At 49.4% G+C, this 27845-nt stretch overlaps 9 protein-coding genes across 9 annotated transcripts; 7 read left to right on the top strand and 2 right to left on the bottom strand.

Moving 5' to 3' along the window:
- Positions 1 to 1128: 1128 nt before the first annotated feature.
- N7509_000021 (exonuclease/endonuclease/phosphatase family protein) lies at positions 1129 to 3519 on the top strand (the record flags this gene model as incomplete). The annotated part of the gene is given in 3 exon segments (XM_056624668.1): positions 1129 to 1398; positions 1410 to 3472; positions 3513 to 3519. 3 exon segments carry the CDS (start codon positions 1129 to 1131, stop codon positions 3517 to 3519), a joined length of 2340 nt encoding a protein of 779 aa, XP_056494769.1.
- A 3062-nt stretch (positions 3520 to 6581) lies between these two features.
- On the top strand, positions 6582 to 6809 carry N7509_000020 (uncharacterized protein; the record flags this gene model as incomplete). Its single annotated transcript, XM_056624667.1, has 1 exon — positions 6582 to 6809. One exon carries the CDS (start codon positions 6582 to 6584, stop codon positions 6807 to 6809), a length of 228 nt encoding a protein of 75 aa, XP_056494768.1.
- A 1834-nt stretch (positions 6810 to 8643) lies between these two features.
- Positions 8644 to 9012, top strand: N7509_000019 (response regulator; the record flags this gene model as incomplete). Its single annotated transcript, XM_056624666.1, has 1 exon — positions 8644 to 9012. The coding sequence occupies one exon, from the start codon at positions 8644 to 8646 to the stop codon at positions 9010 to 9012; it is 369 nt and encodes a 122-aa protein (XP_056494767.1).
- A 2080-nt stretch (positions 9013 to 11092) lies between these two features.
- On the top strand, positions 11093 to 11431 carry N7509_000018 (uncharacterized protein; the record flags this gene model as incomplete). The annotated part of the gene is made up of 3 exons (XM_056624665.1): positions 11093 to 11202; positions 11260 to 11262; positions 11335 to 11431. 3 exons carry the CDS (start codon positions 11093 to 11095, stop codon positions 11429 to 11431), a joined length of 210 nt encoding a protein of 69 aa, XP_056494766.1.
- Positions 11432 to 12451: 1020 nt separating this feature from the next.
- Positions 12452 to 12799, top strand: N7509_000017 (uncharacterized protein; the record flags this gene model as incomplete). The annotated part of the gene is made up of 1 exon (XM_056624664.1): positions 12452 to 12799. One exon carries the CDS (start codon positions 12452 to 12454, stop codon positions 12797 to 12799), a length of 348 nt encoding a protein of 115 aa, XP_056494765.1.
- Positions 12800 to 12837: 38 nt separating this feature from the next.
- On the top strand, positions 12838 to 13396 carry N7509_000016 (uncharacterized protein; the record flags this gene model as incomplete). The annotated part of the gene is made up of 2 exons (XM_056624663.1): positions 12838 to 13231; positions 13350 to 13396. 2 exons carry the CDS (start codon positions 12838 to 12840, stop codon positions 13394 to 13396), a joined length of 441 nt encoding a protein of 146 aa, XP_056494764.1.
- Positions 13397 to 24429: 11033 nt separating this feature from the next.
- N7509_000015 (kinetochore Spc25 family protein) lies at positions 24430 to 25307 on the top strand (the record flags this gene model as incomplete). Its single annotated transcript, XM_056624662.1, has 2 exons — positions 24430 to 24664; positions 24742 to 25307. 2 exons carry the CDS (start codon positions 24430 to 24432, stop codon positions 25305 to 25307), a joined length of 801 nt encoding a protein of 266 aa, XP_056494763.1.
- A 472-nt stretch (positions 25308 to 25779) lies between these two features.
- Positions 25780 to 26260, bottom strand: N7509_000014 (uncharacterized protein; the record flags this gene model as incomplete). Its single annotated transcript, XM_056624661.1, is given in 2 exon segments — positions 25780 to 26101; positions 26115 to 26260. The coding sequence occupies 2 exon segments, from the start codon at positions 26258 to 26260 to the stop codon at positions 25780 to 25782; spliced, it is 468 nt and encodes a 155-aa protein (XP_056494762.1).
- Positions 26261 to 26305: 45 nt separating this feature from the next.
- Positions 26306 to 26998, bottom strand: N7509_000013 (uncharacterized protein; the record flags this gene model as incomplete). Its single annotated transcript, XM_056624660.1, is given in 3 exon segments — positions 26306 to 26341; positions 26361 to 26554; positions 26599 to 26998. 3 exon segments carry the CDS (start codon positions 26996 to 26998, stop codon positions 26306 to 26308), a joined length of 630 nt encoding a protein of 209 aa, XP_056494761.1.
- Positions 26999 to 27845: the final 847 nt, after the last annotated feature.

Raw genomic sequence — 27845 nt, 5'->3', positions numbered from 1 at the left:
GTTCCGTTGGGAGTTCACCGATAACACCATGTCAGTATCATCTAGTCTCACTCGTCGGCCACGGGCTGTCTTCCGTCCTAGAATATTACAAGCATCCTCTTTTATCTGTTCCCAGTAGGATCTAGGTGGTTGAATAAGGTCTTGTTTTGTATCCTTGACCACAACTCGATTGTTCAATTTAACCTTCCACTCAATCTGGTAATGGATACCGTCCGGAGATTGTTCATCCCATGCACTTCCATCTGCACGTTCAACCACAGGATCAAAACTATGCTGGCCGGATAGATGTTGATGCAAGGAAGGTGAACATTCACTAACTATGTCCTCGGGATCGGGTGAAGGGCAGATTACTGATGGCGTCCATTCGCGGTCTGGGTGACCAGGGGTGGGGGCATACGAGGGAGTCCGTTCCCATAGAACAGGCAGTTCAGATCGGTAGGCATCATAATCATCGTCATCATCGTTGAAAGGAATGTGAGTCATCCCCCAAAGGCAGTAGATGCCACTGAGGATTCTATTAACATGATTGTGTGTCAGCTTCCAACAATTGTGATCCAGGGCGTGAAGAAGAGAGGGCTGTGGCTGACAGGCTGATTATTATGATAAGCGGTTTCATGGGTAGTCTGTAAGGACAGTAAGCAAGTAATACAAGCCACTATTTGCAGGTCGGGTGCCGAGTAAGCCCCCCCAGACCGACTTGGACATAGGAGGAGAAGGGAAGTGACAGATCGCCAGATTCTCGAGGAACTCCCAAGCTCTAGTGTTTGACTTGTTTGCATTTCCATGGAAAATTATAGTTTCCTTGGATCGCCAGTACAGTTACAAGACGAGGCACCGTATTTTAATGAAAGTAAATCACAGTATCGAGGCTGGTACAGGAATATTGATATTCCGGTCCTATTCCTAGTACGGCTTAGTGTGGCTTGGCAGTGGCGCCAAATAAACAGTCTTTGAGTGTAGGCTGTTGCACCAGTTTCGGGACGTACTGTAGATGAGGTGGACCCCGGTACAGCCGAAGGTACATAGTAGCACAGGATATCACTGTACTACTAGTAGATTGGAAAAGACTGAATCACTGCGGGGAACTACTGTATTACACTGGGGACGCGCGATATAAATCGAGCGAAAATGACGGGACGGGCCGAGACGCGAACCCCTGAACCGCCCGACCGCGACGAACACGAAAAATCACCACCGCGATTGTTGAGGCCGAGACGCACCACCAGGCCACCGAACAATTATGCCCAGGAGCAAGAACTCGATATCGAACATACCAACGCACGTGCCCAGCAGAAAAAGAAGACCCAGTCCAAGCCAGCAGCCCAACGTGAAGCGGTCGCCTCGGAATCATCAACAGAGAGCGAGGAGCCGAACGCGTCGGAACTGTTAAAAGAACTTGTCAAACTCAGGAAGGAAATCAGACAGCGAGACCGATTACACAAGGAGGAGCTTCAAAAGCCAAAGAAGAATTTAGCGCCCTCAAAGAAGAGTTTAGTGCCGCCCTTGCAGAAGTTCGACACGAGCTACAGACCCTGGCAGATAGACCCGCGACACCACAATCCCACCTCGAGCCATACTCTCAGAATGACCAAGATGAGATCCTGCGCGAGATTCAGTCCTTACGCGAGGAAATCAGCGCCCCTGCTCCCATCAGCTCCCCTTCCTATGCAGAGGTCGCGCGCACTCCTCCGACCAGTCACCCAAGCAACATACGGACCCTCTCAACGCTGAATACCACACCATCCACCTTCACCGACACGTTATACTGCACGGTAGACACCTCGAAGATGACCGAAAGTGAAAACGAGAAGAAATCTGCAGGCTCAATCAGGGCCACAATCGAGAAAGAAATCCGAACGATGGATGATCACACTCACTGGCGCTGTCGCGCGGTTACTGTCAGCCCAAGAGATCCCAACCGGATCAGGATCGCGTGTCGCGATGAAGCTGAGCACCAGCTGGTCAAGAAAGTGGCGGAGGAAAAGATCGGAACGGGAGCCCGGGTGCTCCGGGACGAGTTCTATCCGCTGAAGGTCGACAGCGTCAAGAGGTCTGCAGTACTGGATGAAAACCATGAAATCCTGGCAGGAGCAGCTGCAGCCCTGGGGGAGGAAAATGAAACTACAGTCGCCAAGATAACGTGGCTTAGCAGCAAGGAAGCCGCGAAGCCATATGGGTCAATGGTCGTGTACCTCACCAAAGGCACTGACGCGCGGAGGCTCCTGGCCGACGGATACTTTCATGTTGGAGGGGAATCCGGGACAACCAGCATCTTTGAACATCGACCACGACCGTTGCAGTGTTATAACTGCCAGGAGATTGGTCACAAGGCATTTCAATGCAAGAAGATCCAGAAGTGCGCAAAGTGCGCTACGGAGGGTCATCACCACAGTCGCTGCGATCAAGAGGGTACCGTGCATGAAAGCTTGATGAACGATGAACAGACTAAGGACGCAGTGGCGTTAGCGATTCAGGAACCTCAGGCGAGGAGGATTCAGGGCCGGCTCTTGACCACCCCGATGGGACACCACAAATGGACGAAGATGGTTCCCTCCACCTGGAGGGAAGGCAGATGGGCGATCCGAAGCATGCTGTGGGTTAATAAAGACATAGAAGCAGAGCAAGTGGCTGTCGAGTCCCCGGATCTGACAGCGGCGGTCGTTCGGTTACCCGGACGGCTGATCTTTATAGCGTCGGTCTACGTAGAAGGGGGAGATGCCTCCGCGCTGGACCTCGCGTGCGGCCACCTGAGAAAGGCGATCACAGGGGTACGACGAGGCACGGGCGCTGTGGTGGATATTATGATTATGGGAGACTTCAACCGCCATGATCAACTCTGGGGCGGAGACGAGGTGTCCTTGGGAAGACAGGGCGAAGCAGATCCGATCATTGACCTCATGAGTGAATTTGCTCTTAGCAGCTTGCTCAAGCGAGGCACGAAAACATGGCATGGCGAAGGACAGTATGGGGACTGCGAATCCACAATTGACCTCGTCCTGGCCTCCGACAATTTGGCAGACCTGATGACCAGATGTGTAATACACGGGACTGAGCATGGCTCGGATCACCGGACGATTGAGACGGTGTTCGATGTACCGTGGTCAGCCCCGAAACATCAGGAACGGCTTCTTCTGAAGAACGCGCCATGGAAAGAGATTAATGCTAAAATCGCAAGCACCTTGGCCGCTACTCCGTCGGAAGGCACCGTGCAGCAGAAAACAGACCGACTGATGTCTGCAGTCTCAGATGCAGTGCACACTTTAACTCCAAGAGCAAAGCCATCGCCACACGCGAAGCGGTGGTGGACAACCGACCTGACACAACTCCGTTACATATACACGTACTGGCGCAATCGCGCGCGATCAGAACGACGGACTGGGCGAAAAATACCTGAGCTCGAAAAGATGGCCCAAGATGCGGCAAAACAATACCATGATGCCATCCGCAAGCAAAAGAAGAAGCACTGGAATGAGTTTCTCGCAGACAACGACAATATCTGGAAAGCCGCTAAGTACCTGAAGTCTGGGGATGATGCCACATTTGGAAAGATCCCACAGCTCCTCAGAGCAGATGGAACTACTACCAACGATCACAAGGAGCAAGCGGAGGAATTGTTATCCAAGTTCTTCCCGCCGTTGCCAGATAACATTGACGAGGAAGGGACCAGACCACAGAGAGCGCCCGTAGACATGCCAGCCATCACTATGGAAGAGATAGAGCGGCAACTGTCGGCGGCCAAGTCGTGGAAGGCGCCCGGTGAAGACGGCCTACCGGCGATCGTTTGGAAGATGACCTGGCCCACAGTCAAGTACAGGGTCCTTGACCTTTTTCAAGCCTCGCTGCAAGAGGGCACACTGCCAAAACAATGGAGACACGCGAAGATCATACCGCTCAAGAAGCCGAATAAAGATGATTACACCATTGCAAAGGCATGGAGACCCATCTCACTCCTTGCGACACTCGGAAAGATACTCGAATCGGTGGTCGCAGAGAGGATCTCGCACGCGGTGGAGACGCATGGACTGCTTCCGACGAGCCATTTTGGGGCGCGGAAGCAGCGGTCCGCAGAGCAAGCACTAGTGTTCCTGCAGGAGCAAATCTATGCGGCGTGGCGTGGCCGACGAGTGCTGAGCCTGATCAGCTTCGATGTCAAAGGCGCCTACAACGGAGTATGCAAAGAACGACTGGTCCAGAGGATGAAAGCCCGAGGCATACCAGAGGTCTTGCTTCGTTGGGTTGAGGCCTTCTGCTCGGAACGAACGGCGAACATCCTCATCAACGGGCAGTTATCTGAAACTCAAAGCTTGCCACAAGCTGGGCTGCCGCAGGGCTCGCCCCTGTCTCCAATTCTGTTTCTCTTCTTCAACGCAGACCTCGTGCAAAGACAGATCGACAGTCAAGGAGGAGCAGTCGCCTTTGTGGATGATTTTACCGCATGGGTGACCGGGCCGACCGCGCAGAGTAACCGGGAAGGAATTGAGACCATTGTCAACGAGGCGCTCAACTGGGAAAAGAGAAGCGGAGCGACTTTTGAAGCAGACAAGACGGCAATCATACACTTTGCGCCCAAGATGCGCAAATCAGACCATGAGCCATTCACCATCAAGGGACAGACGGTGGTACCAAAGGATCATGTCAAGGTCTTGGGTGTCGTGATGGACACAAGACTCAAGTACAAGGAACACATTGCGAGAGCAGCGTCCAAGGGTCTTGAAGCAGCAATGGAGCTTCGGCGACTTCGTGGGCTATCCACAGAAACTGCGCGGCAGCTGTTCACGTCAACGGTGGCACCGGTTGTAGACTGTGCCTCCAACGTCTGGATGCATGCGTGCAAGGATAAAGCCATGGGGCCGATCAACCGAGTGCAAAGAGTAGGAGCGCAAGCTATTGTGGGGACCTTTCTCACGGTCGCGACTAGTGTCGCAGAGGCGGAAGCTCACATAGCTACTGCGCAGCGTCGACTCTGGAAACGAGCCGTGAAAATGTGGACAGACATCCACACCTTGCCGGAAACCAATCCTCTCCGCCGGTGTACAGATCAGATCAGAAAGTTCAGAAGATACCACCGCTCACCGCTGTATCACGTAGCCGATGCGCTCAAGCACATCAACATGGAAACCCTAGAAACGATCAACCCCTTCACGCTAGCCCCGTGGGTGGAACGCGTACAGACCGATGTTGATGAGCAGCACGAGTCCCTGGCCGAAGAGGGCGGGTGCATGCAGGTCGCGGTTAGCAGCTCGGCACGGAACGAGCTAGTAGGTTTTGGAGTAGCCATCGAGAAGCGACCACCTCGAAATCGAAAGCTTAAACACAAGGCGCTATCCATCACCTTGGCCGCAAGAGCAGAGCAGAATCCATTCTCTGCGGAGCTGGCAGCTATGGCACATATTTTGGGCACGGCGAAAGGACTGAAAGACTACACGATCACACTGCTCACGAGCAACAAAGCGGCGGTTCTCACGCTGAGGAATCCTCGACAACAATCCGGCCAGGAGTTCGTGTGTCGGATATACAAATTGATTGCAAAGCTGCAAAGAAACGGGAATCGTGTCAAATTCCGCTGGATTTCTACCAGTGAAGACAACAAGTTGCTAGATCTGGCTAAAGAACAGGCTAGAGCCGCGACGGAAGAAGATGCCCTCCTACAAGAACGTGCCCCAAGGATGAAATCGACCACATTGAACCTCGCACGGTCTCAAGTAGTCCCTAGAAATACTCTGCCGGCGGATATCAGAAAACATGCCAGACGAGTAGATGCAGCACTTCCAGGAAAACACACGCGACTGCTGTATGATCGCCTGTCGTGGAAAGAAGCGACTGTGCTAGCCCAACTCCGGACTGGCATGGCGAGACTGAATGGATATCTCTATCGAATCAACGCAGCCGACAGTGATCAGTGTGCGTGCGGACAAGCTAAAGAAACTGTGGAGCACTTCCTCTTTCGATGTCGGAAATGGACCGGACATCGAACGGATATGCTACAATGTACCAACACTCACCGAGGAAATCTGTCCTTTTACCTGGGAGGGAAGTCGCCTTCTGACGATCAAAAATGGACGCCAAACTTAGAGGCAGTACGGGCCTCAATACGATTCGCCATAGCCACGGGCCGCCTCGAGGCCACTTAACCCCGCTGACGAACATAAATCACCCCTTTCTTTCTAACCTAACCCACCAACCACCTCGTGCTACCCATGGTGGATGCGCTTCAACTGCCGAAGATAGGATGTTGAACACTTGGAGAAGCGCCTTCAAGCCAGTCTACTAACCAACTTACTAACCCACGAGCATCCGATGCGACACTGCATGCTGAGAATGACAAATACGGCAAGGTCTTTCATATGGGTTGCAATGAGTCACAGAATTGTATATACTATGACTTGTATAGTAGTTTAGCGATAGTTGCCCTTTCGGCTCAGCCGCCGGGCGTCAATGAATTGTTTGTTTGTTTGTTTGTATCAGGTTATCGTAATAGGTATGTTTTCATATATTTCCGGTTCTCTTCTACCGATCCCCAGGTTTGCTCCATTTTCTTTTCGTCAGTTAGGCTGACCATACTAGATATCTCAATGCCCGTAATGGATGGCTTCCAAGCATCACGGGAAATTAGACGTATAGAAAAGGAATTTCGTGCCGGGTTGTCCGAATCAGCCCAAAACGCGCTTTCACCCACAGTAATCGCTGCATTGACCGGGCTTGATAGCGCCGGTGCGCAGAAGGAGGCTTTGGGGTCGGGCATTAACACTTTCCTGGTCAAGCCCCTTAAGCGGAAGGAATTGCAAGCTGTCCTGCGCTGCCAAATTTAGGGAAAGCTCCAGGCCATTTTGTCGATCAATTGCGCATTGGTCACAATTCACGATTCAAAGACCTCGCTTTCAGCGACAGATACACAAATCATCCTCGCGCGCGGTAATGCGTTAAAGGCTCCGGCTTTCTACATAGACAAATGAGATTGTTCGTGTTCTATTCAGGGGGCTAGAGATCTGTTTTCATATGATAATGACAAATGTCTTACGCAGGAAGCTCTTATATCCTCGATGCTGGGAGTCACAGACCTGTATCCTTTTCCATGAAGCCCAGCCGAGTCCTTTACAATCTCTCTCCCTGATTCTCCCCGAAAAGGCACGCGGAGAACACCTGGTCGCGCAGCTTTTAAGCGCCAGGATCACCGGTACTATACCGTAGCTTGAGTAGTAATCGGCATGGAGACCTGTCAGCCAAAGACTACGCCAATGAATCTCCAGAAAATCTTGAATCATCGTTCAGACGAGGGACCTCCGGAAGAGGAAGCAAAGGCACGCTTTGCGACCGCCGTCGGCTCGTTGATGTATCTGATGGTCGGCACGCGTCCGGATATCGCGTTTGCGCTGGGTACCTTGAGTCGCTTCACGTCCTAGCCGCGATCGCATCATCAAGTCGCTCTGCAGCGACTGCTTCGCTACATCAAAGCCAAGCAGACCCATCGCTTTACGTACCGCAGTGGGCAGTTGATCGGATACACCGGCGCGGACTTTGGGGGCTCCGTCGTCACTGACGGGTCATACTCCACGTCTGGCTACGTGTTCCAGCTTGCAAGGTGGAACTTCCCGCATTTACTTTCTAATAACGGCTCGGGTTCGATTCCCGCAGGGTACATCCAGAAGAACTTCCGTCAGAACGAGAGATCTCGCTCATGCAGTTCGCCCTCGTAATCACAACCCGCTTGATTTTTCCGAGTCAATTTCCCGTCTCTCTACGGTTGATTTTGTACTTCTTGGCCACGTCGTGATTAAGACTAGGATAAGGCCAATGAAGGGATGGCAGTCACCTCCAAGTGATGTAATCAAGCGCTCCGCAGGTGATCGTCATTTTTGGATTATACCGCCAACTTGGCTTCTGGCAGTTTATAATTGCGATCGAGAAAGAGCCGAGCAGTGACTCGCAAAAATTCCTCTACGCTTGCTAAACTGTCCTCACTCATACTTTCACATAAAAGCCGTACATTGAAATTGAATTAGCGAACAGAATTGCTAGGGGATTCTTAGGGAAAATAAGCCAAGGACTAGGATAGGACTCAATTCCATTTGTATAAATAGAAACAAACAAAATAAACAATCGAAGAGTTCTCAAGAATATTTCCTGTGGTAGTATGTGATCGGCTCACCCGTGGATTACGTTAGCAGACGAGGACTTTATCAACCCCTTCAGGATACCTATCATTGGGTGGCCCTGTGGCCATCATCTCTAATGTGATCGCATGATTCTCGTCGCCACTCCACGCCAATCCACACCTCCCTGCTTCTCCACATCATCCACCCACTGCCATTCCACTGCCCCTTCACAGCTCTCAACGCTCGGGCTGTTAATCGCCACCGTCTCCTCAACGGCGCCGCGCGGTTAGGGTCCAACGCTGTTGCTCCCATAAATGCCCCTTTCTGGGCAGCAGATACCCCGCTTCCAGGGCAGGGAGCCTCTAGCTGATGGCAGGGGTGGAGAAACGATGCACAGCCGATCGAGTCACATTGCAATATAGCCCCTCTCACAAATCATCGTCTCTGGACTGTTCTTGGCTGGTCGCTACCACTTGTCGAAAGGGCGATTGAAGCAACGCGGCCGACACACGTCCTCGTGGTGGATGACAATCGCATCAATCTCAACCTTATGGTGACCTTCTTGAAGAAGCGTCATTTATCAGAACTGGTCTCGGCAGAGAATGGTAAGCTAGCCGTGGAGGCAGTCGAGCGGATGCCGAATGGCTTTGACGTCATTTTCATGGATATATCGATGCCCGTGATGAACGGGTTAGAAGCAACCCGTGCCATCCGCGCACTAGAGCGAGAGAGCGATGGCCGCCAGCCGGCTATTATTATTGCTCTGACGGGGCTGAGCAGCTCGCGGGATGAGTCGGAGGCTTTGGCTTCTGGGGTGGACTTCTTCCTGACCAAACCAGTATCTTTCCGGGAGGTTTCACGCCTTCTCGATAAATGGGGAAGGGATGGTCTGAAAAAGGAACGGAAGAGTGAAACATGAGACATTCATTTGCTTTGATGGGCTGAGCCTGTTCGTTCGTTCTGAGGACTAGACGTGTTTCGCTCATCGTCGCTCGCTTGCCAGCCCCATTGATTTCCTGGGCCTGTCGCCAATGATTTCTTTCTTCCATCCTCCCCACCACTAATCCCATGGACTCACTTTCTTTTCATTTCGGGGGCCCTCTTTTTCTGAGTTTCCAGCATTGTCATTGGTCTTGTCGGCGATTAGCTTTGATCATGTTGCTATAACGTCGTCAAGATAGTCGTCGCAGACAATGCTAAGGGCCATATCGTCTCTCGAACTTTCCCCCTCACCTGATTTAGTGTCTCACATTTTCATGTTATTTTTTATGATTTGGAGCGTATAATACACGACTGGGCGCATTGCATCGAGGTCGGCAGCTGGGTATACGGAAAGCTGCGACCGGCGTTATGTTGATTTCACATGTTTATTTTCCTGCTGGGTATGTCTTATTATATGGCGCTTGTGACTTACGGTCTGGTTGCCCCTCGAGTCCATTTGGATGGCTTATTCATGACGATATACTGGTTAAAATATATACTAATGCACAGATTGCGAAGGCCCCCAATGTTATCACCGCCAGTAATCGCACGAGGTCTTCATCGGTGTCCTTTGATACAATTCGGCTATTGATCTTGACCCGCTACTCTATGAAATAATGGATACAGGTTGGCGGTTCTTCGTAGGGGTTATGAAAGAACCCGGGGGTTGGGGCGTACAAAACGAATGCCCACGCCCTGATGACTCTCACCTTCCTCACGTTCAGGGGCAACCGGGTAGGCTATGTGGGTCCGTCACACTGTATGTCCTCCGTCCGCATCGTAGTACGTGCTTCATGTATATCCGTGGCAGGAAACGTTTTCGCCCCCGGAATAATACGTAGAAGCCCTCAGAGGCAGGTACTGGATTTCCAGGAGCATCTACGTAGCCTCTAGGATTCTATCCTGGTCACCGCTCCCTAGAGCAATACCAGGTCGGGTGGGTGGGACTGCCTCTAACGCCTCTTCATCCGATTATGCAGAGCTAAAAATGGGTATTCTGTACCGCATGTCGCCTGTACAATTATCACAAAGTTATCCTATAACACGATGTCTTTTAGAATACTTGCTGTCAAAAAATGAACGAATGATCGTCTCGTGTTGGGGACTTAATGAAAGCGCCCGACGCTGAAGAATGGTGTGCATGTTTAGGTACTGAAAGATGGGAAACGCTCGCTGGCGGTCTGCGCAATGCAGACGGGTCGATCGCAGAGAGACGAAACCACCAACACCCAAAGGGTGTAAGTATCGCTCAGTGTGTACTCCGTAGTAGCAAAGCAAATGCCCATGCAGTATGTAGGAGGTCGCTCAATCTTAATAATACTGGCAAAGGTATTGAAGACTCGGTGTAATATAACAGGTTCACGAAATAGAAGGAGTGTCTAGATTCTCAGTTCACAGCGCTCTCTCGAATGTTACACATGGCAAGAAAACGATGCCTAAATTCTAAGGCTTGTATCACCTGACTGTTGTTGAGAACGGTTCTCCCACTACAGTACGTAATATCAACAGGATATTCAAGGTTCCCCTTCGTTAACTTGAGAAGCGGTCTTCCCGGGATTTGATGACTTACATGCCTTCTACATAGTTAACTAGTTAGTTAGGAGACAGTATTTAGTAACGAGCTTTGATGACCGAAACCTGAAGCAACTCAGAAGGCTCGTGGGGTCGCAGTTTCAAACCGCCAAATAACCGTGTCCAATCAACCTTCTGGAGAACCACAAGATCCCCACTAACCTGTGGTCGAGGCCTACTCCCTAAGTTCAAGAATACTTTCAAGTTCGCGGTTCAGAACAAACTCATTCAAAAACTCGGCTCTACATGCCTTTCCATGTGACGCAAGGCTACTTAAAATAGCGGTCCTCTCCCTCTCTAACAGGATCAGGCCAGAATGGCTATCTTGGGAAAAGTGCCTGCCTCGGTGGAGTCGCTGCATAACCAATTTCGGCCATGACCTTTGCATTTTCAAGACCCATAATCAGAGGTTCCCCAGGCCAGAGACAGATAACAGCTTAAGACATATGTACACGGTCAATTTCCTACACTGGGTAGCGGGTATGGAAGGATGGTGTATGTGGCTCCTCTCAAAGTTCGGCGAGCCGCAGCCGCGGACCAAGGAGGAAGTCCATGTGTATGTAGCCCAGCTACGTAAGGAGCTCCAAACCCCCTATCATCATGTTTGGCACAGGGTGTAAGTTCCTAGCTGTTCGCTCTGTCCCGTGTTCGATTCTAGACATGCCTTTGTTGCTGACTAATGCTATAGACGAAGAGTTTGGGCACAAAAGCCCACAGCCATTCTAACAGACTTTGAGTTTGCCGATGCTCTGGCCGAGACTACCATAGAGATACAGGGCCAGTAAGAAAAGGAATCTCGGTAACGAGCTGTTGGTAAGTTTGACTGGCCGTCTCGAGTGTGTCTTGGTGTCTCACAGTATTTACGAGTTTAGTGTAGGATAGAGCTGATCACAGCCAGATGATTCCAACGTCAGCATTCAGGCTGGATCCACTGAACACTCCATTGATGTGATGAAATTCCTTCAATCCTTTGGAAGGTTTCAACAGTCGTCCGGTCAAAATCCGAACAATTGCCTACTCAGAAAGAAGTTTCTTTTCTGGCACGATCAACAACGGATAGAACACTAGGATTCCGACAATTCTTCCAGTGAATGCAAGCAAATATCACCACCTTCGGGATTGAAATTTCTTATGTGCCTCCAAATGCATGAACTAGAAGCTTATCTGAGTGGAAGGGTGACAATGGCGCATTTTCTGAAGGATCGGCATTAGCTGCCTGAAGCGCAGAAAAGGGGCTGTCCCAGAAAAGTTGCCTTGAATGCATCATACATACCGTATAAGTGACATGTTGGAATTCCAAATCAATAGATCGTCATTAAGAGATCCACTCAATCTGGGACTAGTGGCTAGCAGCTGAATTGGTTGGTTTTCGCTGTCCCAAGCGTATGTTACCGGTCCCACCTGAGAGCTAGCCTAGCAGGGATCGTATCACAAGACACCCTTGCAAGGGGCTGAATATGAAAAATCTTCCAGCAGGTGCACAAGCTGGCTTTCCAGCGCCCGATTATAGGAAGCCTTCGGTCGATCTCGGTGGGCAAAAGTCTAAAACGACTAGATCGTCGCAGTGGAGGTCGGACCATTATGGCTAAGATCGACATTGCACGATTGTCATATACATATAGCCGCGCGCAAGTTACATGGTATTTTTCGGGAAAAGGGTTGATATTGAAGGTGAGAAGTGAGCTCCGTTTTCCTACCCAACACGAGTATCCCAGAAAGAGACTATCATCGGGAAAGGCCAAAACGTCCGGTAAGATCGTCAGTGGAACTGGAATTGTGTCTGAAGAAGATTTATCACACGCATTATGAAATTCAGTGGAGATTCGGCTTGGATTCTTCGAATAGCATCCACCCTCATTACTAAAAGCGCCTTCCGAGTTATTATGATCATTGGTATCCAGCCTTGCAATGTCTTTGGCAAATGGAAGCTCTCCAATCCTGGGATAGGAAGCACATCCATTCGGATCATCATGGCACTCACATCTATCTGGGCAACCACAAAAGCGGTAATTCAAGGACGTCTTCTTGCACGCAATGGGCAAGTGAGTCTGGACACTAGTACAATCACTATTCCTTCCGAGTTTCCTCACCACTTCGACATCGATCACTACGACATCGGCTACTACGACTACTACACTGCCGCTGCCAATTAAACCGCCTGAAATTGGACTTGATTGGCAGCAGCAGCGTAATGGTCGTAGTGGTCGATGTCGTAGTGGTCGATGTCGAAGTGGTGAGGAAACTCAGAAGGAATAGCGATTGTACTAGTGTCCAGGCTCACTCGCCCATTGCGTGCAAGAAGACTCTGAATTTGACTCTCGACACGCAGAACGGAAATGCGACCACCGTGTTTGCAACCTGCCCGACGATTATGGTTGATTTTGGTTGTGGCATTCCTGGCAATGGCATGGTAGTTCTTTTGACTCCTGGCCAGATGGGCTGGGGAGATCAGGGTGGGTTCACATACCCCGGCACACATGAGATTAGGGCTCAGCGATTAGTTTGGCAATACAGGAGCCCGTTGGATCTCTTCACTCTATTTCTGTTTCTCTCCGCCAGGATCCGCCAGTACGCCGGTCCTAATAGTAAGCCCTCCGCTGTCATCAAATTTCAGTGAGTAGCTGATTTAGTTCCACTTCAATTAACCTACATTTCTTAAAGCTGCAATAATTTGACTTGGCGGCCTAACTATTCATTATCCAGGAACGCGTGCCTCGTCTTCAGGATCGCGCTATTTCTGGAAGCTATGAGTTCTTCGGGACTTCTACGTGATTTTCTTGAAACTGATAGGGGACTTGAGGATAGGATGATTGTTGAGAAGCCCATTCATGTTCGCGCTTTATATGCCCTTCTTGACGTGGAAAGTTGATAGGTCTCTTTTCTGTTTTCTGCAACGCGATATCGATGATTTTGAACGTAAACAAAATGCAGCCAGAGTCATCGGAAGCTCTGGGTCGTGAGGCAAACGCGTTTTCACGTGCTATTTCTCAGGACTACTTTATGGACGGAGTTTGAAATGGATTGAACCAGAATCAGGAGACTGAACAGATCTATTCAATTAATTGCCCAAGTTGATTCGCAATTGGGCTGTTAGATATATACATATAATCTTCATGGACCTTCGTGGCCGCTGTCAAGTTTCTATGGACAGACACTTGCGGATGAGTATCATATCTCAGAAGATCAAATACGGCACATCAAACTGGTCAAAACCTACATAAGCGGGTTGTAACTTCCAACATATATTCGCAACGAGATTCACAGTCCAGCGTTGCTGATGAAGTGATGGCATTGTAAAATCGACCTCTAAGTGCATTTCGGTAATACGATAACCGCTGTACCGGACAAAGTATTAATGCGGAGAAATTTCACAATATGAATAATGATGCGAATATGAATAAGGCGTTTATTCGCATTCCTTTATTCCTTTCGGAGCCCTAGCTGTGCGGATGTGGGTGTTGACGGCATCGGTGGGGAGGTATCGTCCCAATGTATTTCCGTCGCCGTTGTTGTCTCTTGGGTCGACAAAGGTTCTCTGGGTGCTGTTTCGGACGCAGTTCTGTTCTTGCTCGGGACCCAGGTTACCGCTCCGCACGAATCGAATCGAATCGAACTTTTGTAGCAATAATGGTGTAATGCCTATGATCATTTGGCAGAGAAACGTTTGAAGCTTGCTGCAAACGGTGACATGTCCCGGCTATGGGGGCAACCCTGCGATACTCCGTGCCAGTGTGACAGTGTAACAGTAGCAATGATGGCATGATGTCTGTAATTCTTTGGTGAAGGAAAGTCCGTACGCGTTATTGCTCGAGAGGGTTTGAGCAATAGGACTTCATATTGTTCATCAAGTTACTGAGAATATAAGATCAGTTTCTGAAGTTCATGGAGTTAGTCTCTGATAGAGAAGCTTAGCTGTAATGGCAGGCAAAGGATTTTTTCTGTTTAGATCCCTGAGTGCCCAAAGGTAAAGCCACCCGGGCTCATAACCTGTTGAGATAGGTAGTTGTAATGTTCTTGTTGAGGCTTCCCATCACTTTCTCCGAGCGCACTCTTGGGAGCCTACTGGCGCCTGTCCACTTAAGACCGCTTACGCCGAGCATCGAGGACCACCATCCCAATCACCGCTCCTCGCAACACGATGAAAGATTTCCCAAATGCCCCCAAAGCTCAACCCGCGTGTTCCAGTATCGAGCAAGAGACAAGTCGCTACAGTTGCCCCGTCTCTGGCGCTCTCACCCGGCCAGAAAACAGCATTGAGACTTTGGTCTTGACCCCACCAAGCCCTGCGGGTGGATGTGAGCCATTCATTTCCAATAACAGCAATTCGAGTCGTTACGAACTCCGGCCAAACAGACCTTCAACCTTCCCTCCAAGGAAGCCGCAATATTTAGTTGACCGACACCATTTCCCTCACTTCTTTAGATCGTATAAGTACTCTATCGATCAACACGGGTTCTCAGACAGTGACTATACTCCTCCATCTCGGACGCCTACGCCAAGTTCACCAGATCGAAGCGTTTCCATTGTTTCAAGCCTTCCCAGTGCCGTGTCAAGCCTTGAACTCTTCGGCTTGGAGGTGCGCTCTCTTCAGTCATTAGATCGTGAATCGGTTACCTCTGATCGGCCCAACGACGTATCTAGCCCTGACTTCTTCAGCTCTGAGGAGCATCCATTGCCAACATGACTGAAATCACAAAATTCGAGCAATTTGGAATCAATACGTTTTATAATGGAATCCCGATACTGGATAATGCCAGCGACTGGTTTAGGTGGAATCAGAAGGTCAATGAGTTCATTCAGATATCTGCGGTTGCCGACGATGGAGCGACTCCACCGATAGAAGAAGAGGAAGCACGGCAATGGATCCACCGCCAAAAGTTCTATTCTGCGATGATCACGGCAAAGCTGACACACAATGCGGCGCAAAGGATCAATGCCTTTGAGAATCCTCGAGTTCAAGTACTGCTTAAGGCAGTCAAGGACAACTTCAAACCAGAAGGCTCAGACACGTATGTTAACCTCCAACGACGACACATGGCCCTTACAAGAGACAAGTGTGGGAGCACTCAAGCCCTCGGGGCAGAGATCAGGAAGATCCATGCTGAAAAACTCCTCCTTGACCCTGATTGCGTAACCTCCGAAATTGAGCGAACATTTTTCTTCGTACATGCACTCGGTCCGGAGTACGAGAGCTTCCGCGATCATATCTTCCGGCAAATGGACCTTGTCAATGAAAGAGACGCAAATGGGAACGTCACCAAAGCGGCGCCCACGTTCGACTATATCGAGAATAAGGCAATTGAGGAAGAGCATAGGAAGGGGCAATTGGGTAAACAAGCAATGGAGACGCAAGCACTTCCTGCTCTTGCTCTAGTCCGTGGGCCAGGTGACAAGAAGCTCATCCCGTCGTCGGACGGAACTACTTGTCGAATCGAGATCGATAACGTCCCATATTGCTCCTTCTGCCGCAAACCTTATCACATCGACGCCGAATGTTTCACCAAGAACCCGAGACTGAAGGTCCAAAAGAAAGACGGAGACGGACCGAAGCCAAGACCAGGCAGAATGCACATAGGCGCACACAGACAGTCGAATCCAAATGGCTCAATATCATGGCCCCTCACTGAGAGGCATCGACACCTCAACAGCTCCCTCGGGAGTGGGAACAGTAAATATCCTGTGCAATGTACGCGGCAGAAAGAAATGGCTCGTGCTTGATAACGTCCTATATGTTCCATCTGCGCATGCCAATCTCATATCGGTGCTTCAGCTTCTCCAACGAGGGGCAAAAGTCGAATTCTCAAGCCGGGATGCTATCCTTCGCAACAAGTCAAACGGAAAGAATCTGTTCACTGCCAGTGAATATCATGGAGTCTACGCACTCGATCTGTGGGCAAGTCTGACTTTTCCCTCTTACCATGTTAGTCCACAAATGTCTCTGTGGCACAGCCGGCTTGCCCATATGAGTGATGCAAACCTTCGGCGACTCAAGCAGCAGGCTCACGGCGTGCGGGACATGGAGGCACGTCATCCATGCAATCCCTGTCTGCAGGGGCGAATGATCGAAAACCCCCACCGCAGATCAGGAAGTAGCAGGAGAGGAGAATATGCAGTGGAGCTCCTCCATATTGACGTCGCTGGGCCATTTGACGAGGGCCTTGACGGCAGTCGTTACTGGCTCACCATTGTTGACGACTTCACGAGCTGGATCGAGATTATCCCTATACCACGAAGACAACACTTCGTCATAGAATCACTTCGGTTCTTCCTCGACCACAACGAGCGCCCCGAGCGAAAATGCAGACGAATACGTCTCGACCGCATATCTGAACAAGTGGGAGACGAGATGAAGTTTATGTTGTTCTCGCGCGCGATCCAAGCGGAGGTGACAGGAGTGGATCAACATCAGCAGAATGGGGTTGCCGAAAGAGCCCATAAGACAATTTATGATCGGGTTGGGCCTAACCTAGCACATGCGAGGCTGCCGTCTAAATTCTGGCCGGAAATCGCTCGAACCGCAGCTTTCCTCTCCAACCGATCACCGTCATCGAAGCTCAACATGACTCCGTATCAAGCGTGGTATGGCGACAAACCTGATTTATCATGACTTAGAGTGATCGGATCCAAAGGGGAATACTTGATCCCGCCAAAGCAAAGAAAGAAGCTTACGGATCCGCGAACAAGGCCATGCATTCTGCTAGGCTATGAAGGAAATACCAACTACCGCATCCTTCTGGGAGACGGAAGAATCGTTGGGACTCCAAACGCTGAATTTCACGAAGTCCTGACAGCTCCCTCCACACAGACTATAGAAGATGTGGGAGCCAGACGAGGCGGCTTACCTGAGGCAACGGCTGCTGCCACAGGGGGGAGCGAGACGGTGGGACTAATAAATCAACCGTCGGTAGGTATGCGGCAAGCATCCGTGCCTGCTTCGGGGCACCGATTGTCGATGGATCCCCCAGAGCGGCCCCTACCTAAGCCGAGAAACGATATCTCGCACATAATGCCTCGGAGTGACGATGACTCGCAAACTCAAGCGTCGTCCCAATCGAGTGACGATGACTCGCAGCCAGCTGTTGCTGTACAGGGAGACAGGACCTTGTCGTCCACACGGAGCGACGATACCCTCGGACCTCTATCACCTGCTTATCAGGATTCTGTCCTTGAGATTGACTCACCACCCGGTGGCGGCCAGCAACAAGACGACGCTCAACAAAGGCTCAGTTTAGGAGAATGGCAACGATATCCAGATCTCCAACTTGACAGCCCAGTTCATGAAGTGCAGCAAGGAGCACTAGATCATCACCCTGAACTAAAGATTTGCGGTCCACAAGTCACACTGGACACGTCTGATGAGAGCGAAGAAGAGCTTGCACTAATGAATATACCCGAAGAGAACGTCATCTCAACATTCTTGACGGTAGCTGCAGAGGAAACAGAACCCTTTGAGCCAAAGAACCTGCATCATGCGAAAAACGACACAAGCTGGCTCGAATGGGAAAGAGCAATGCTCGAAGAAGTGGACTCACTCAAGCAAAACAAAACATGGGAGCTTGTTGATCCCCCCAAAGACCGGCGAGTTCTCAGTGGAAAATGGGTGTTCAAACTCAAACGAGGACCTTATGGCGAAGTACTCCGCCATAAGAGCAGGTGGGTGGTGAGAGGCTTCACACAAGAAGAAGGTATTGACTATGATGAAACCTTCGCCTCGGTTGTCAAGCCAATGAGCTACAAGGCCCTCTTCGCAATCGGAGCGGCCCTTGACCTGGAGATCGAGCAAATGGATGTCAAAACCGCATTTTTGTACGGACACATAGACCACGAGATCTACGTCGAACAGCCCTATCACATGACGGACGGCACCCCAAGGGTCTGCAAGCTTCGAAAGGCCCTCTATGGGTTAAAGCAGGCCCCTCGCATCTGGTACCAGACCCTCACAAACTTTCTACGCAATCTTGGCTTCGAGCCAATTACCGCCGACCTTGGTATCTTCGTGCGGAGCAATATGTACATCGCGGTGTATGTTGATGATCTCCTGATCGTGGGTCCGAGTATCGCAGAGATCAAGAAGATCAAGCGGAGCCTCAGAAACCGTTTTCAGATGACAGATCTGGGCCCATGCAGCTACTACCTTGGGATATCCATCCAGCGAGACCGCCAAAACAGGAAACTATCGCTAAGTCAAGAAGCATATATTGACAGGGTTGCTCATCAATTTGGAATTGGCAACTGCGCTTCTATCGGTACGCCGATAGAAACCTCACAACTTCCAGAGAACAGTCCAGACTACACGTGCCTTCCAGATCGGAGGACCTCTTACCAACGCATGGTCGGATCTCTAATGTACATTATGCTTGGAACCAGGGGGGACATCGCGTACGCAGTCTCTGTCGCGAGTAGATCTCTGGCAAATCCTGGGCCCCAGCACGTAAAACTCGCTCAACGCATCCTGCGGTACCTCAAAGGAACAAAGAGCCTCAAACTCGCGTACAAGGGTCAGCCTCAGAAATTGAAAGGCTTCACGGATGCAGATTGGGGAGGATGTCATGACACGAGACGATCAACAGCTGGGTATCTCTTCAACATTGGAAGTGGAGCAATCAGTTGGCAGTCGAAACGCCAGGGCGTCGTTGCCCTCTCAACCTGCGAAGCCGAATTTCTAGGACAGACACAAGCCACCAAAGAAGCAGTCTGGCTGAGAAGGCTTCTCAACGAATTGAATATGAACCAAGGAACAAACGCCACGATCATCTGCGGAGATAACCAAGGAGCCATTGCGCGCTCCTCGAACCCACAATACCACTCCCGCACAAAACATATGGAGATCCAACGCAGGTGGCAGGGAGAGGACCAGGACAACGGAACAGTCAAACTCAAGTATATCCCCACCACAGAACAAATTGCTGATGGGTTCACCAAACCCCTTGCTCGGGAAAGATTTGAGTGGTTTCGAAGAGGGCTTGGCATCGAGTGATTGCGACACCTTATTTGTATTGAACGAGATTAAGGCGCAGGGCATCCTTTCCTTCCTTTCTTCACAAATGAAGTTTTTGAAGGTTTTAATGGAGCCCGTCGCAACCGCGATCATATGGTCGCTGACACCATTGGTAATGGGTTGCCATCGAGTGGGAGTGTTGAGTATCGCGGTGGTCAAAGCTTATGGCGGGACTAGCGATGGACATTTAAATAGATGGGATTCCCACTTTTGATAGTAACCTCAACAAGAATATTATAACTACCTATCTCAACAGGTGAAGTAGCGGCCAGTGGTAAACCATCCCCGTCATAGTGGGGATATTTGTTCCCTCACGAATGCAAAGGTTGGTAAACAGTGTGCAATGATGATTTCTACATATAAGATTCGATATGGTAGTACATATGCCGGTCGGTCTTCAGTACGACTTTCTCTCGGCTCGAGCTTCACCGCGTACTCTCAACCGATATTCTGTATCTGAGGTAATGTCGCTCGCTACATGTGCACTTGATATTGAATATATATATCCGTGGACCAGTTCAAGTATTTACACCATCGGCGGTAAAATCGGGAACGAACCACCAGAATAACAGCGATAGAGAACTTGACTCTTCTGATCATATTTGAGTTATCACTTCATGTCGGCCTGATCAAATGAATCACACTTGTGGAGCAAAAAAACGCTGATCTGGCTGGGTACGTGCCCGGAAGAACTCCTGGTATGATCTTATGGAAAATCGTAGTTTATATTTAGGCAAATTTCCCGCTGCCAGCGTCTCTTCCTGTGTGGCCTAATGGATTTGCTGCATTGGATTTCCAATAACGGCCCGGGTTCGATTCCTGCAGGATTCAATAGATGACCCTTCATCAGAAAGACGGGTCAAAACGGGTCAAAACCCGCTTGATATTTCCGGGTGATTTCGTGTTTTCTACAGTTGATTTTTACAGTACCTCTTGGCTACATCGTGTTTTTAATGAAACCACGTTTTATAGTCGCCTGAGCATGTATGATCAAGGTAGCATCCGCCGGTACTCAGACGTGTGCCACGGGCGACTGAGTGTACTGGCGTGTCGCAGCGTCTCGCACCAGACACACGTGACATTTCCACACTGACAAAAACATGACGGCTCCTTTCGAAGTCAACAAATACGTTAAATCCACGAGCTATCAAAACCCACCTGGCGTCTTTCGAGTAAAAGTTGGGCAATTTGACTACCGCGACAATTGACCGGCCATAATTTACGAGGATGCTTCTGCTGATGAGTTAGTTCATGGGGTGATGACATTGAGAAGGGAGCATTGATCGGCTTGCTGCCGCATTTGGGAGAAAATGCTTATCTGAATATCAGCGATTTGGCAATATGGTCAATTGGTGACCCCAAGCTTGCGGTGATGAGAACGTGTTGCCAGCTTTGTTCGCAAAGGCGGCCATGGCCGTAGCTTGGTATTGTTGTCTGCATTGGGGCACTGCAAAAGCAATTTGCCGAGGGAAATACTCAATCTAGCACACATTGTTAGCTGATGGCGCAAGATAAGTGTTCGCAACTCACCATGCTCGTGGTTTAGATAAGATCCCCTTATACCAGCCCACAGACAATACCCCGATCGGACCGGTGGGAGCGGCCGAATCACGGCTGTTTCTCACTCCCTCTCCATACTAGCATGATTTTAGGCGACGAGGGTGGAACAGACTTGCTGCAGTATAGCCTGGCATCAACATAAGCAGACGAGACTCGATTTAGCAGTCTCGTCTCACTTATACGTCAGAGGGTCTGTCATTGCTCCACACAACAGGGATGAGTGGCCTACATCTGTCAATGCAAATTTCAAGGCAGACTTCCAGCCGTGCCAGTAAAGAATATCACTGGTGAAGAGAGTCATAGTATGTTGCTCTGAGGAGTCTAGAAACTGACCTGAAGACTACTGCTTTCGTGACAAGAGATCCGGGGTAGATCCAGTGCTGTAGACTACAGTGTGGCTTGTTAGGCTGCAGCTAGGGCCTGACAGAGCTGGCCTTCAAATTGCGGCCAAAAACTCCACTCATTCCGTATTGATGCGTTTCTCGGAGAAATCGTGGTAATTCTCGGTGGCCGTTGATTCTCGGCTTTTCTTCGTCTTGGCTGGATGCTCTGAGTCGGTCTAACATGGATCCTGACTGTACCGTCGTTGTGGCTTCGAATCGGACGTGGGACAAGAGATTCCTAGTCATCCGATGGGGGCATCTATAGTGACAGTCAATGTTTGGTCAAGTAGGATGAAACTGGAAGAGATGAAACTATGTGGGAGGCTACCCTTTCCAATTCGAAGGGAACTGAGCCTCCCTGGGTTTTGTTCGCTAACACAAGCGGAAAGGAAGTTTCAAGTATCTGTCTTGGGATAGCGAAGCGGAAGACATTGGGATTTAGTGGCTCGGCCAGTCGTACATCCTTGATTTGAGGACGATGGGGAAGTGCGGCTCGGTCGTGGCGAGTGTCACCTGGGCTTTTGTCCCATGACTAGAAAGACACATCAGCAATCTCGTCTGACGGAATGAGAGCACAACACGATGAAACTCAAGCAAATAATATCCGCGGTGAGATTCCAAATGCAGTCCCGGCCATGGTACTTTGCAGAAACAACGTACCAAGGTAAATTGCAAGATATTGAGCGACTCTTGATTGAAAGCCTGCCTTTCTATAGAGTGAGTCGTCAACACAGGATAAATATACTCAAGATTGCCGCAATGATAAAACTTACGTTATCAGCTGTTACTATGCGCTGTAGCTGGGAGGGCCAAATGGCTGCATAAAGATTTTCCTTGATCTATCATTGGTCGTTAGTAGGTAGCTTATGAAGGCAACTCAAAACTCACCGTGCTTGCAGCTTTGATCATTTTCGAGGCCACTTAAGGTCCGTCACGAGGCTCCTAGAGGAATGGAAGAGAAGGGCTGGTCTCGAGCATATCTTAAGTCAGCATGATTCCGAATGACCGAGCAGTTACACTCACTTGCTATTCGAAGATTTGGTATCGAGCTAGACAAGCTGGGTGTGATGCAAGAAGTCAGTTCAATCATAATTGCATGGCAACATGGTTCAAGTCCATACCAGATGATAGCCGACAGAGCCAAAAGGCTTTCCAGATTTTTTGACCCAGGGTGAAAAAGGGATGATTGAGAAAGATTGTTCTGCTGGCGAGGGACTGGGGTATTTATAGCATCGTAGCCCGCCTTTCCGCTAGCGTCTTTATAACGGAAATTGCGAATTGTGAGCTCACCAACAGAGTTGGCCGTTGAACTGCAAATGGCTCAACATTTCAACAGGATGAAGGGCACGTATCTTTCAGAGGTATCATGATTCTTTTTTGATGGTCTATGGCTGCATATAACGAAAGTTTTCCTGTCGCTGTCACCGTTTCAACACATCCAGCAATATCACAGAAAATGTCAACAACGGGTCTCAACATCCATTGACGTTGATCCTCGGGTTATTTCCACAGGTGATGGCAAAAATCTGACATGTCATTTAATTTCACTTGCCAATAGTCAGGTTCTCCCTCCACTCAAAGGATTTCTCATAAACATCAAACCTTGTTGTGCCCCTGGCTTCCTATTGGTTCAGCCACAGAATAATTCGTGTCCATTAAGCAATGATCGAAGGTTGCAGCATACCAGTCTGTGGGCATTGCTTCATTTTTCCGTGAAGGGTCCAGTTCGGGAGGCAATCCAGAAGCGGGTTAATGATCTCAGCAGCCGTCGCGAGGCAGGTACAGCCTCATCATCAAAATGGAGATTTGGCGGCTTGCTCAAATTTCAACAGAAGAATTGTAGAATAATTCGGCATGATGCTTTGAAGGGCCAACAGATATCTGTACCAGTGATGGTGCGTCGATAATGGACGATACATAAAGATGGGATGATGAAAGGTCAAGAACTTGACGCATTGAAAAAGCCAACCCTCATAAAGCGGCGGCATTGATAGCTTGACGGGAAACGGGGACCAACTGTCGCCATTGGATTTAACGAGTTCCGCAATTTAGTGAAACCACTTACCAGCGCTGGATTGGCAAAGGGGTCATCGCTTTTTTTTGCGTTTTCCAACACCGACCTAGTCAACCAGCCCGTGGATCATCGTGGTTGAGCCGCGGCGCTCATTGAGGAGTACTCTTCGAATCTTGTTTCAGCGAGCCATTTCCTATTTCTGAGTCATTCTTGCGCATGCCGATTTTTGGCATATGCTGGCATTTCTTTCACTGACCCCGATGGATGTGTCATGGGGAAAGGATCCGTCGAGTTTTCTTGTAACTCAGCCGTCACACTCAGAAACAGGTGACTTGTTCTCCAACTCGCCTTGCCCCCGAAGTTTTTATTGCGACTTTGCGAGTTTTGATTCAAAAAATTACGATGTATTGAAAGCTCTTTGTAATTATTTGGTATCTTTACACCCCCAAGAACCTAATTGTGGAGCTTCGATGATCCTTGCGCTAGTGAAGCGAGCCGAAGGACCCTATCGGGAAGTGGACCTACCAATCACCATATCCATGGAAACCGACCCACTACGCTAATCTGCTTGTTTAGACCTGGCAGCTACGAGCACCAGCCTTGACCCAACAGAAATGCCCATGGCATTATACCCTAGGCTGACTGTGTCGATTCAGGGGCTCTACGCCACCCAATTTCGGTCGACAAGTACAGGTGCATAGAGCAGTGACTATGCACACTTCCATAACCCGTGTTATGGTTCAACGTAAAAGTCCTTCCATTTCGATACATGTCAACCTCCTTATTATCTAAGAACAGTTTGACTGCCCAGCATAATTGCTCTATATTATGGTTCCCTCTACTTCTGACTCGTCGAGAGCAAAGAGTGGCATGCGTCCACCCCTCGCTTCAGCAAATGCCCCATCCATGGCCGACTCGCTGCCCAGCATCAACTCTGAATTCGAGGATCTGCGCAATCGTATGGCCCAATTCACAACAAAGTTTGACGAAGCCATCGAGCGTAGACGTAAACAGGTCCGAGAAGATCGTGACCAGTTTCATGTCAAGCTCACTGAACTGCAAGGTACGAAAAAGGAGTCATTTTGTTTTGCCTTTGTTTTACCTCGCTTTGATTCTGACGGTTGGTAAATTGGGCTGTAGAAGATGAACGAATGATACAACGGGATATCGAAATCATCAATCTCAAATCCCAATCTCACAAAGAGACCATACAAAACGAAGCCGCAGAGGCTACTGAAATGCATGCTGCAATCTCGTCTATCACCAGTGAGCGTGACTCCCGACTTGCGAAACGCGACCATCTCAAACAGCAAATTGCGGAGATACGGAATTCTATTGCCCAGAGGGTTGAAGCGCAAAACGCTCATGCGAAATACCTAGAGGTGCAACCCCACCTGAATGATCCCGAGCTGGCTTTTTCGCAAAATAATCTTTCTCTACGCATAGAGGGGGCTGGGAGGGAAGATCGGTTGAAATTCATTTACACTCATATCTTGGCGAAGGATTGGGAGAATGAGGCTTGGTTTGAGCTGGGGATTGCTAGTCGTAACTATGGGATTGCTAGTCGTAACTATGAAATTTTCCAGACCGAGCCAAAATTGGATCGTGATGCTTTGGAGAGAGAGGTGAATCTTGTGAATGAGAATCGGAATTTAGGGGCTTTCCTCAAGCGGGTGCGGAAGCTTTTCGCAGATACAATGAATTAGGGAGATTTTGGGCTTCGGAGGTATTGGTTGCACTTTCAAGCTTTCTTTTTGCAACCGACAATTATATTAGGTGCCTAGATAGCAATTACCATGTTGGTTCAATGTTGGTTTCATGTTTCTTGATAAACCTGTCGCACTAATAGACTGATCATGCGTCCATGACAGAAGAGAAGATTTCACCACCAGTTCGGCAAATGAGGCTTGTTCATCAATCGCACAGCGCGGCCTCACTTTAACGAGGTGCCACACCTTTTCGAAAATTGGTTAGTCTGTAGATCGATACCGGGATGGAGAGGATCGGGCAGCTAACCTAACCTACGTGGACCCTTTCCACAGTTTCAGGGTCTTTTGCGGGTAAGCTTCTGAAGGGACGGTAACGTACACTGTCGTTGCCAACTGGAATTATCCGGTAAACACAACGAAGCACGGGATAAGAGACACGAGAAATTGAGTATATGCGGGGAAGAAGAGTTCAAGGTTTGTTATTAAGGGAGTCATGTAGTATTAGAAAGAAGAATAAAAGAAGAGGACCAATTGAGTAAAGAGATTCGGTAATGGATACGGTTGTTCCAACCGCATTTCGAGTGAAGAATTTAACAAGAACTGCGACGTTGACATCGAATATTTCTTGGTTGTTCACAAGTCGCGTCCTCAACCCGACAGGCTTTGACCCATTTATAATTCGGTTTTTGAAGCCCTGGTCGCCTGGTCCGCACCCGCTTTTGGCTCCTGTAAGCCCTGGCCCTAGCGACCCGCGATCTAAGTAACCGAAGATCATGCTTGGAGCGTTCTCCCTGCAATACATACCTTCCACGGCCAGACACACAGTCTCTGTTATCCGGGGCCTTCTGGTCCGAGATGCTTGGCTTCTGTGCTCCATCGCATGTGCAGTTGTTGTCTTCATCACCATCGGTCTCTTCAGAGTCATCCTCATCTTCACTTTCATTCTCCATGTGGGCCATCGCATTTCTGTTCACAACCTTAAATCAGCAATCATTTCACGGGTCTTTAGCATGGAGTTCCGCACGGAGTTCCTACAACTGAAATACTTACCCTTCGGGCAGAGAGGATCGATTCATCATTCTGGGCTAACGGTCGGAAAGCGCTTTTCGCAGGCAGGCCATGCTGGCTCGCTCCTGCATCGACGATAGCCTGGGCTCTTGGTACACATTGCCCATAGCATAGCTGTGAGGAAGCGTGTGCCTGGCTGGAAAACCAGGCACTGTTGCAACGCTCCCATAGTGCCCCTGGCCATTGAGAAATGAGGATATTCGAAGGTCTACCAAATCACCCATCGGGGTTCTCGGGTAGGCTTTGGGAGTCCATGGCCTTTGCATGAGTATTACTGTCATTGAAACAGCGTCATCGTCACGCTCAAGAGTATCTCGGTCATTGATAAACCTTCTGTGTTCTTTAGCATAGGCACAACTCCACTCGCCAGAGGAGTCTTGGTGCCGTCGATCATGAATCAGCTGATTTACATGGGCACGCCGCTCATCTGACAGAGCCTGATACTGGCTTGCCGCGGAAATCTCGAAAGCTCGATCGTAGATCATACTATAGAGTTCAGGTTGGGTAAAATCCATTTGAGTGCGCTCTACCCGAGCCCATGTCGCACTCTGCTGTGGGAGAGGATCGGCTCTGAAAAACAGATACCCGTCGTAGACGTTGCGAAGTTGGAGTTGATTCATGGCTGTGGTGGGTGAATGCAGAGTAAATTGTAATTCGCAAGGTATGTGAGGGTTAATAGGAAATTTCTCAAAGGACAGAAAAAACTTTCCTCTGTCAACCTTTACTTATACTTTTCTAACCCCAAAGGATGTGGCGTTTTCAGGGGTGCCACCGGATGAAATGACGCTAGCTCTAACATCAGCCAATGATTGGAAGGGATGGAATGATGAGGCTGAGCTGTTGAGACAAGCCAGATAGGCACCAGAGATGATTGAGGGACGCAGCCCATTACCCAGGCGAGGGCCATGGAGCCACTAGTATCAATGCAATGATGTAGGACACCGAAATGAGCAAAAGCCTAGTATAGCTAAAGGAACGGTACGTTGACGAATCATTTGTATACAACTTTGGTGGGTGGGGGCGTACGGGCTGGATTTTATTCATCCAAGCCTCTTCACTAAAGAAGCAGCCTTGTCAACTTCTCAAGCCCGACAAGAATTGTACCATTGATATTATCAATATTGCGGGTGGTACTTCTGAGTTGTGGAATTCAGCTATATCATCAGTGGGTGGGAAGAAGAGTGTAGGTCCACGCAGTTCGTGATAGAGGGGGGGTTCTCCTTGCCGAAGGATTTCTCCTCTCTCTTCCGGGCATTCTCACCCGGGCTATTCATACCGAAACTCAATCAAGTACACTACTTGCCCATTTCAGGTTGGAAGGCCGGCACAGAGTATGACTTGTTTGTTTGATTCTACATATGCTTGCAGGTCGCATCATCTTTACACAGTGGAAGAAGTTCGAACACAGATTCTCATATGATCAAATGGTGGTAGCATTGAAAAGCACTACTATCCGCCAGGACACAG

The sequence above is a fragment of the Penicillium cosmopolitanum genome, assembly GCF_028827165.1.
Source record: "Penicillium cosmopolitanum strain IBT 29677 chromosome Unknown utg000001l:1.0-706529.0:1.0-706990.0, whole genome shotgun sequence".
Taxonomy (NCBI): Eukaryota; Fungi; Ascomycota; class Eurotiomycetes; order Eurotiales; family Aspergillaceae; genus Penicillium; species Penicillium cosmopolitanum.
This window is presented reverse-complemented; position numbering and strand designations above follow the sequence as displayed.